The 10,064-nt window shown below is 39.2% G+C and overlaps 1 protein-coding gene across 1 annotated transcript; it reads right to left on the bottom strand.

Annotated features, from left to right (window-relative positions):
* Positions 1 to 3,135: 3,135 nt before the first annotated feature.
* On the bottom strand, positions 3,136 to 5,901 carry LOC309708030 (C-X-C motif chemokine 10-like). Its single transcript, XM_082535751.1, has 4 exons — positions 5,659 to 5,901; positions 5,354 to 5,471; positions 5,181 to 5,267; positions 3,136 to 4,145 (listed from the first exon to the last, which is right to left on the bottom strand). The coding sequence occupies exons 1-4, from the start codon at positions 5,705 to 5,707 to the stop codon at positions 4,133 to 4,135; spliced, it is 267 nt and encodes an 88-aa protein (XP_082391877.1). The 5' UTR covers positions 5,708 to 5,901; the 3' UTR covers positions 3,136 to 4,132.
* Between the last annotated feature and the right edge of the window lie 4,163 nt (positions 5,902 to 10,064).

The raw sequence follows: 10,064 nt of genomic DNA, 5'->3' as shown, positions 1-10,064 counted from the left end.
GCAGAAGAAAATTCAAATCACTTTAAAAGCATATGCATGGATGTAAACTGTAACATAATGCTACCACAAACAAAGTTACACCAGCAATGTCAAGGTCAAGCCTACCACTTTTTTCCACAAATACCAGCAAGCAATTTGCATATTTTTTGGTTCAGGCCAGCTTTGTAGCCTTCTAGGAAGAAATCTTTAAAATCTTTTTCTACATGAACTGGGAAACAAGTTGTACATAATGCTCTTTTTTTCCAGACCATTTCACCAATAGCACAGCTTCATCTAAAGAGTTTACAGTTCAGGACCCTTTAAAGGCCAGACTTGTAATATTGTGCAAATGGAAATCTCCCATTATTCCTATCATGTTTTTTTCGGAAAATATTCTATTAATGCAATGCTTACCTTTGATTACATTTGATTCTTGATGTTATACTGTATATATATTATTTGAAAATTTAATGAAAAGAACAGTCACATTTTGATGAGTACTGAGGTGCAGCTACAGTGGGGCAAACAAGTATTTAGTCAGCCACCGATTGTGCAAGTTCCCCCACCTGAAATGATGACAGAGGTCAGTAATTTGCACCAGAGGTACACTTCAACTGTGAGAGACAGAATGTGAAAAAAAAAAAAAAAAAAAAAAAAAAAATCCATCAATCCACATGGTAGGATTTGTAAAGAATTTATTCGTAAATCAGGGTGGAAAATAAGTATTTGGTCAATAACAAAAATACAACTCAATACTTTGTAACATAACCTTTGTTGGCAATGACAGAGGTCAAACGTTTACTATAGGTCTTTACCAGGTGTTGCAGCTTTTAGGCAGGGATGACTCCGAGAGTTGCTTTCTCACTGCATATGCTTTATTTCACAATCAGATCGATAACAAAAACATACAGCAGCTCCTCTCCAACTCCTAGCCCTTCGCTGCGGTGGAAAAAAGAACGACTCCAATCCCCTTCAAGGAACATACGTACAAAAGAGTTTTCCTGACACACCAATGGGGCGTTCAATGCCATCTTGTAAATATGAGTACTCTGGCAGAATAACAGTTCAAATGAAAAATACACCAGAACAAACAAGCAAACAAAAAAAGAAGTGTAGGGTACCTTTGAACCAATGACCACCAAAGTATAACAACAATACTTTTTAACATAACCCGGCCCCGTCAATATGTGTATCTCTCACACAGGTTTGCACACACAGTAGCTGGTATTTTGGCCCATTCCTCCATGCAGATCTTCTCGAGAGCAGTGATGTTTTGGGGCTGTCGCCGAGCAACACGGACTTTCAACTCCCGCCACAGATTTTCTATGGGGTTGAGGTCTGGAGACTGGCTAGGCCACTCCAGGACTTTCAAATGCTTCTTACGGAGCCACTCCTTTGTTGCCCGGGCGGTGTGTTTTGGATCATTGTCATGTTGGAAGACCCAGCCTCGTTTCATCTTCAAAGTTCTCACTGATGGAAGGAGGTTTTGGCTCAAAATCTCACGATACATGGCCCCATTCATTCTGTCCTTAACACGGATCAGTCGTCCTGTCCCCTTGGCAGAAAAACAACCCCATAGCATGATGTTTCCACCCCCATGCTTCACAGTAGGTATGGTGTTCTTGGGATGCAACTCAGTATTCGTCTTCCTCCAAACACGACGAGTTGAGTTTATACCAAAAAGTTCTACTTTGGTTTCATCTGACCACATGACATTCTCCCAATCCTCTGCTGTATCATCCATGTGCTCTCTGGCAAACTTCAGACGGGCCTGGACATGCACTGGCTTCAGCAGCGGAACACGTCTGGCACTGCGGGATTTGATTCCCTGCCGTTGTAGTGTGTTACTGATGGTGACCTTTGTTACTTTGGTCCCAGCTCTCTGCAGGTCATTCACCAGGTCCCCCTGTGTGGTTCTGGGATCTTTGCTCACCGTTCTCATGATCATTTTGACCCCACGGGATGAGATCTTGCGTGGAGCCCCAGATCGAGGGAGATTATCAGTGGTCTTGTATGTCTTCCATTTTCTGATGATTGCTCCCACAGTTGATTTTTTCACACCAAGCTGCTTGCCTATTGTAGATTCACTCTTCCCAGTCTGGTGCAGGTCTACAATACTTTTCCTGGTGTCCTTCGAAAGCTCTTTGGTCTTGGCCATGGCGGAGTTTGGAGTCTGACTGTTTGAGGCTGTGGACAGGTGTCTTTTATACAGATGATGAGTTCAAACAGGTGCCATTCATACAGGTAACGAGTGGGGGACAGAAAAGCTTCTTACAGAAGACGTTACAGGTCTGTGAGAGCCAGAGACTTTCCTTGTTTGAGGTGACCAAATACTTATTTTCCACCCTAATTTACGAATAAATTCTTTACAAATCCTACCATGTGAATTCATGGATTTTTTTTTTCACATTCTGTCTCTCACAGTTGAAGTGTACCTCTGGTGCAAATTACTGACCTCTGTCATCATTTTAAGTGGGGGAACTTGCACAATCGGTGGCTGACTAAATACTTTTTTGCCCCACTGTATATGATGATTTATATCGTGCATGTGATCTACATTTCTTTTTTTCTTTTCTTTTTTCTGTTTTTTACTTTCTAAGCATAATTCAACATAATGGCTGAGAAAACCCATATGGAAAAGATATATATAAATGTTATAAAGTTTATCTGTCTTGTGTGAAACTTGTATGAAAAGCATATAAGAGTGAAAACAGATATAAGATCCCTTGAAAAATTATATAATGAAACTTGTATGTTTTGGATACTTACTAAAACAATGTATGAAAGTAATTAGAAAGTGGCCACTTTCATGAGTAATCACATATAAGTTTTTACTATTTCTTTTTCACATGGGAAGCACTGGGAGACTGAGAACAAGATTGCAACATTATTTACAGTTTGGCAGTAAATCAACATGATATCCCAGTGTGTTAACATTTGCATGTAAGTCAGTGGGAAAAGTAGGAAAACAGGAGTTACAGAACCACAGAGAACAGATCTGAAGGGAGTAGAGAGTTAGGGAAAGTCAAAGGGGGAATAAAAAGCAGCTGTGTAACTGGGAAGTGGTGTGACATTCGGTATGTCAGCATAACTTTCATAGGCTAAGATCAAATATCTGCTGTTGCTTTTGAAATCACAGTCCTAAAAAGAGGTGACTGTATTTCCTTTATTCATAAGCCTTTATTCAAAGCAGCAGTGATGATACAAAACAAGCACATAGTACATTTTTTTTAATTGTTAACTTTGTTACTGTGTTTAAAACTAAAATACTAGTTGTTCTGCAGTCAGCTCAGAAGAAGCATAAATGACTATGGTTATACACCAGCTAAGGATTTTTCTTGAAAAGGGCACAGTAAAAACTGTTTAATTTTGAAAGAACATAATTGCTTTCAGCTGCTATAGAGGTATTCAGTAAATGAGACAATCCTAATGGTATGCATCTTTGTCCAAGAGGTGGCAATCTCCTTCCATTGAAAATATAATCTCACTGTGTGCCATAGTCTACATGACACAATCCAAGAAATTCTCCTTTTTGCTTTACCCTGCAATGGACAATATACCTGAATAGACTGTACCTGTTAACCTCTCACCCTATGACATTTTGGGCAGGATTCCAGCCCCACCATGACTCTGCATTGGATAACCAGTTAAGAAAATGGATGAATAGATTTATTTTTCCACAATTTTTTCCTGACATTTCAAAGGCAGCAAAAATGTCCTTGACAAAATGTATGGTATGTAGCACAGCACATGGAACAGTCACACAGTCATATGTGATATACAAACCATTAAATGCCAACTCTTCTAATAAAGTTTTAAACCCATTTCATGACTTGCTGTTGTGCTCTGTCCTCATTGCCCACTATCTAGTCCCTCCTTACCGTTAGTTAATAAGGTTTATCCCCACAATGTATTAATAAATGAACATGTAATGTATATAAGGATATATTTTTAAGGAAATACAAACACAGATAGTTCACATCAATAATAAGAGAACACAGTTAAGTGCTGTAAAGTGAAAACGGGTATAAACAATCCTGCTTCTACACCTTCAAACAAAACCCAGTTTATGTTCTATAACTGCAGTCTGTGCTTCTATTTTCCATGTGTCTATCCTCTGTCCATCTTAGCCAAATCAGGGAAGGTATATTCTTCAAGGTGTCTGCCTACAGAAAAGAAAATGTTCATGTTTTAAGGGGAATACTATTTCACTTGGCTCACAGAAAAAAATGTAAAATAAAAATCAAAATTTTTTTGATTAATTTGAATGCAATAAAATGACCAATTGTATATTTTTTTATTCTTTCATTGGAACCAACAAAAATGTAGGAGCCACTTCCTGTTAACAAAAGCAAAAAATGGAAGTGACACTCCTAGTGACAAGTTAATCATTAACGATTAACTGTTTTCCTGGTATCGTGAATATCTTCCTGTAATTGTATATGTTAAGGGGAAGTGGGTGCTTTTAATTCCTTTCGTAAGAAATTGAACCTTTTCCTGATCCATGACTAAGCATGCAAACACAATAGCCACACAAGGTTTCCAGTTCACCCTAATGTAAAAAATGAAGGTGGGGTTGTGTTAAAATATGTTTCTCAGTCATTGCAGACATCTTGCTCTCCCTGCTTATCCGGATTCTGAAAAAAGTAATATGCTTCTTGTTTAAATAAGGTTTTATATGCACTGGTATCTACTAACTCCCCCTCCCTTTCCAAACGCCTTCGATGCTTGTTTCCTGCGGGGGAAGACGGCGGGTATGCGTGCCGCGCTGAAATGGTAGCGCTGTGTAGGACGACTGCTGTTTTCCTTCGGATTACCCCCCACCCCCCTATCCACCCCTGTGGCCAGTCACGTGCTCTAATGTTGTGATGTGGACATTAATGTGCTCTCTGTGCAGAGGAGTTTTTTTTGTTTCCTGTTCTCATGCTGTCCTCCCATAGGTGCCCAGCGTGAGAAGAGGTCTCTTTTCTTCCTCTTGTACTTTTTCCCATTGTTGTGTAATTTTTCAGTGTTTTCTCTGCAACGCTGCCGATCTCCGACTGTATTCCCATGTGATATCTTTGTTGTGTGTGTAAGTCGGGGGGGGGGGGGGTACTATTCCTCTGCGGGGCAACCTGCATATGGCCAATAAAGCATTCATTCAATTCAATTCAATTCAATTCAATTCAACAGTTACCAAAGTACAGTAAAGTTACACTCACGTAATCTTTTTACTTTTAAGCACTTGTTTGACCCATGGAGCATTGGGGTCCAGACAAATCTTTTGCCCCTCCTTCTTGAGAGTAGCACTGCAGGATCGAAGACAGATACGAGACGGCAGATATATGCATATGGTTCAAGTGTTTTATGAGGGCAAATCAATAGAAATACTTACATAATCTCAGTGCTTTTGCAGTAGGAGTTTGCAGGGTAAATCTCCACGGTGCTTATGAAACGTCCAATTGGCCTTTTCTCCTTAAAGAGGCATTGGCATCTAGGACTGATACCTGAGGCTTTTAGATAAGTTAGAGAATGATTTTAGTGTCTGGAGACAAACAAGGTAAGGCAAGCATCTATTGCAGGTTAAAATTCACATGCACGTGACAAAAATGAAAATTCTGTTGCTGCCATTAGGTGTCAAATGCACATTTCTGAGCAATAAATGTTTTGTATTTTCATCAGTTGTTCAGCTATACTTACCTCCATGGATAGTCAGGAAAACCAGGAGTGCTACAACGATGGTAGACATTTCTTCTGCAACTGACTGTAAACTAAACTATCTAAGAGATACGATATATATCTGAAGAATATGATTAGTGAGTAGACTATCAGCTCAGCCCTCTTCTTTGAAAGATTGTGATGAAGTCTGCTCTGCAGACCCCCTTTCTCTCTTTGCTCCCTCTTTCCAATGAACTCTTTTTTCTCCCCCCTCAATAACCACAACTGAAAAAAAAAATGAGAGCACAGAATAAGAATCACATAAGAAATACATGCTGCAGCAGCAGGCTTTTGGCAAGGAAATACCTGGACTCTGTCCCAAGATAAGTACATCACAAGAGAACTGATTTCCATGGAAAAAGGTTTTTTTTTCTTAAACCTCTTAAAGCCTTGTGCCAGTAAATGGTACTAACAAGTTATCTGGAATATGGATATCTGTGCCAAACCAAAGACTTTGTATTTGTCTTTCTTGTCTTTGTATAATTTGTGTTGCATATATGCATAAATAAACATAGATCATAACAGTTTCCCTCTATAAACATAAATAAAACTAGCACAAACCTGTTAATATTCAGCCAGATATATGTGTGAAGGCTTTGCAGATACCAACTTTTCAAACAGAAGGTGCTTATGACAAGCCAGCAGGCTTGCCCTGGCATGACATTAAAGTCAGAGGGATGCGATTTCACATGTGAAATTGTACTTCGGGACCATCCCCCAACAGATATCCAAGATTAAAGTATTCATTGTTTATGGGTGAGAGGTTGTACAATTCTTTATTTGTTAAACATCCTGACGTTTTTCAGACTATCCAGGGGATGTTTACATTTGAGTCTCAATGGAGGCAAGTTATATTGTAAAACTTCATCCCATCAGCTTGCAGAACGCAAACAATGAACAATTGGCCAACAGCAAGGAAATGATTCAGTTCTTGTTTTCCCAGTTCAGGTTTTTAAGTCTTACCATGAACCTCATGGTAATTTGGGGCTTTTAATGATTTCTTTGAACTGTTATTTTTTCAGGGTGGAATGCTTTGGACGCCATATATCTTTAATTACTTTAAAATTCCAGAATTGGGTGTATAGGATTTTAGATTTTTTTTCTTTGGGGGGGGGGGGGGGGGGGGGTTCTCTAATCCACACAGGCTCAAATATATACATACACCCCCACTAATAATTGGTTAAATTTTTCCAAGTTGCACCTTACCAGGTGCTTTTGTGTCCAAGTTTTAAACTATCTGGGTTTTGATTTGAGGTGAAGAATCTTGGAGGTAGTCTTTCTCCTTTATTACTTCATCTAGTTTGTTGTACCAGCTTTAAGCCTTGGTGGTTCCTGGGGTGTTTCTGAACATGCTAACTAATCATCTCTTGTATTCTTCCAGACTTTGAAAAAGTGATGACATATCAGAATAACTTGTACTTATGCACTACTGTTTGAACTGATGATGGAGAGATCTGCAGTTGTTGGCTCCAAGAGACCTTCCCAACTTATCCTTTTCCGGTTTTATTCAGTTCTTTTTACTTTCCCAATGTTGTGTTGGTCAACCAAATAGGTCCTGTCAAACAAATCCATTTTTAATGCTGGCAAACAGAAACTACAAGTCGCATTTAATCATAATCACTAATCACAAGTTAATAGGCATTGTCCTTGTCAATTTGAAAGACACTGTTGCACTTTCAGCGCCACTTATTAAAATATTTAAGTGAGTGTATGTATATGTTTGATCCTGAATAATTCTGACTCTGTGTGGACTGGAGAAAATCAGAAAATAAATTCAAACTTGTTCAATCAAAAATTTTTTAGTAATTAAATATGTACACTGTACAATCACTCCACGCTGGAAAAAGAACAGTTCAAAGAAATCCTTGTTGCCATGACATTCATGTCCATGATGCGTGTATATACACACACTGTATATACTGTGTGTATATATCTTTGAGTCTATGAACAGGAAATAGATTTCCTGCATGTTGTCTTGACTTCTTTCCAAAATATTTCATCTTTCTACATTGCTTTAACAGTGAAAAGGTGCAATGTCAGCATCTATGCATTTAATATACATGTCTACTATACTGATAAAATAACAGTTTAACTTTTTACTGTATTACACATTTTCAGCATAAATGGAAATACAGTGTTGACAGTAAAAACAGTCTGCACAATTCTAAAGAACTTAAAAGTCAATATTTGGTTTAGGTAAGGTAAACCTTTATTCTTCACACGACCTCAACTTGCTTAGGCAAGCTTCCTTGCTATTTCTTTTCGTTAATGAAATGACTACAGGCTTCTTGAAGGACATTCAAAGCTCTTCTTTGGATGTTAGCTGCCTTCTTTAAAAGTCTCTGTCAAGGTAATCCCACACTGCTTAAATCATGTTGAAGTCTGGCTTTTCAACCCATGACAGATTATGTTCCATTGTGTGTTTTCTATTCAGTGCCTTTTGTGCATCAATAATGTTTTGACAGTGACGGTGATCACTGACACAGCAATCAGATGAGTTCCAGATGTTAGTGAATGATGGTTTATAATCTGATGTTACTTTTTTGCATTCATAATTAAATGAATTTTGACAAGATTCCCAAACCATGACAAATCTTTCAGCAAGTTTTAGCAGTGGCTGTTGACACTCACTTCACAAGACCTGTTGCCACTGAGTTTGAGTCCATTCTTGTTTATTTTGGCACAGCATATTAGCCTTTTCTTCCCGGTTCCCCTCCTTAAAAATGGCTTTTTAACTGCCACACTCCCACTGAAACAATTTCTGATGAGACCTCAGGGAATAGAAGGGACAGATATATCTTGCATTCCCTTTGTCTTTTTTTTTTCGTGATTTCTTCCTCTATTTCTTTAGGGCATGGCTTTCAGTTACTGTTTATCTGCAGTAGATATGTGTAGTTTTTTAGACCTGGCATGTTTTGTCCTCCACTTAACAAATTTCCTTAATTTTTTGGTGACACTCTCAGCACACTCTAACAGCACACTGAGATATGCCCCAAACCAACTAAAGTCACAGAGCAGGGTCAGTGGATGCTTAGGTGCATAGTACATGATGAGAGAGTTTGGCGTATGTTACGTTTCGGTGTTGTCAGTGTGTTGTTTTTGGCGTGACTGTTATGTGTTTCCTGTTTTACTTTGAAAGTCTGTGTTATCTTAGTGTTTTCAGTTTACGTTTCCCTGTCTCGTCAGGTCTAATTTGCCCCAGCTGTGTTTCCCTCCTGTGGTCCATTCCCTGATTGCTCCTTCTAGGTATTTAAACCCTGTGTTTCAGTGTGTCATGGTCGCGATCTCCCCCGTGTTGTAAATAGTTTGGTGTTTTGTTGTAAATAAATAGTCTGTTGTAAATAGCTGTGAATGGGTTTGTTAATATTTTCGTTTGAGACACCTTCGTTTTGGGATTTTGGTGGAGAGCTTTAGTTTTTTTCTCGTGTGTCTTTTTCTTATTTTTATTTTCATACGTTGCACGCCGGTTGCCTAGGCCGGGGTGTAACATATGGGGGCTCGTCCGGGATTGCCTTCGCTGGGGGGGTCCAAGGACCGCCCCAGCCTTTGTCGTCTGCTGGAGGGTCCGTGGGACCGCTCCAGCCTTCATTCGCCTTCGCTGGAGGGTCCGAGGGACCGCTCCAGCCTTCGTCGTCTGCTGGAGGGTCAGTGGGACCGCTCCAGCCTTCATCAGCTTCGTCCGTCTTCGCTGGAGGGTAAAAGAAGTTGACTTGCCTGCACAGAGTCCTGACCTCAACCTGACTGAACACCTTTTGGATGAATTAAAGAGTGGGAGCCAGGCCTTCTCCTCCAACTTCCTTGTCTGACCTCACAAACGCACTTGTGGAACGATGGTCAAAAATTTTCATAAACACAAATAAATTAAACCTTGTGGAATTAAAAATGGGATGCCTCTCAAGTTCATATGTGTGTGAAGGCAGATGAGTGAATAGTTTTGGCAATATACATTTAGTGAATGTGGAGGTGATTGGAGTTGTTTTAATGTTTGAAAATATCTATTTTTTATTATATACTTCACTTAGAATGTGGTAATCTGTAAATGAAAACACACAATTGGTGGGAAAATCAGTGAGCTACATAAAGTTGAAGGTTTACAGACGTTCCTACTATTCATTCTGAGGAAACATGACCATATATGTCATTTTTAAGCACAGTTCATCCCACCCCAGTTGTTGTCAAATCTCAATGAATGTGCCTGCTACCAGCATGCACCAGCATGGCAGCAAGTACTGTAATTCAAGTAGATAGTGAGATGATTCACAAGGACGCAAAAACTGGAATGCTTGCATAAAAGTTAGTAGAGTTTATTCTCACCTCTTAGATACCTACACTAAATGGCACTGCAGTTTCATCCAATATTTGTTTTGTCATTTCAAACCTGGCCATTG

Source organism: Aulonocara stuartgranti, assembly GCF_965226115.1.
Source record: "Aulonocara stuartgranti genome assembly, chromosome: 6".
Taxonomy (NCBI): domain Eukaryota; kingdom Metazoa; phylum Chordata; class Actinopteri; order Cichliformes; family Cichlidae; genus Aulonocara; species Aulonocara stuartgranti.
This window is presented reverse-complemented; position numbering and strand designations above follow the sequence as displayed.

What these genes read in the sequence shown, in the direction of transcription:
- LOC309708030 (XM_082535751.1), bottom strand. Translation starts at nt 5,707, where the DNA reads ATGTCTACCATCGTTGTAGCACTCCTGGTTTTCCTGACTATCCATGGA. An exon ending in TTTCCTGACTATCCATGGAG is followed by an intron (nt 5,472 to 5,658) that starts GTAAGTATAGCT and finishes CTTATCTAAAAG; the next exon opens with CCTCAGGTATCAGTCCTAGA. An exon ending in TGCAAAAGCACTGAGATTAT is followed by an intron (nt 5,268 to 5,353) that starts GTAAGTATTTCT and finishes TCGATCCTGCAG; the next exon opens with TGCTACTCTCAAGAAGGAGG.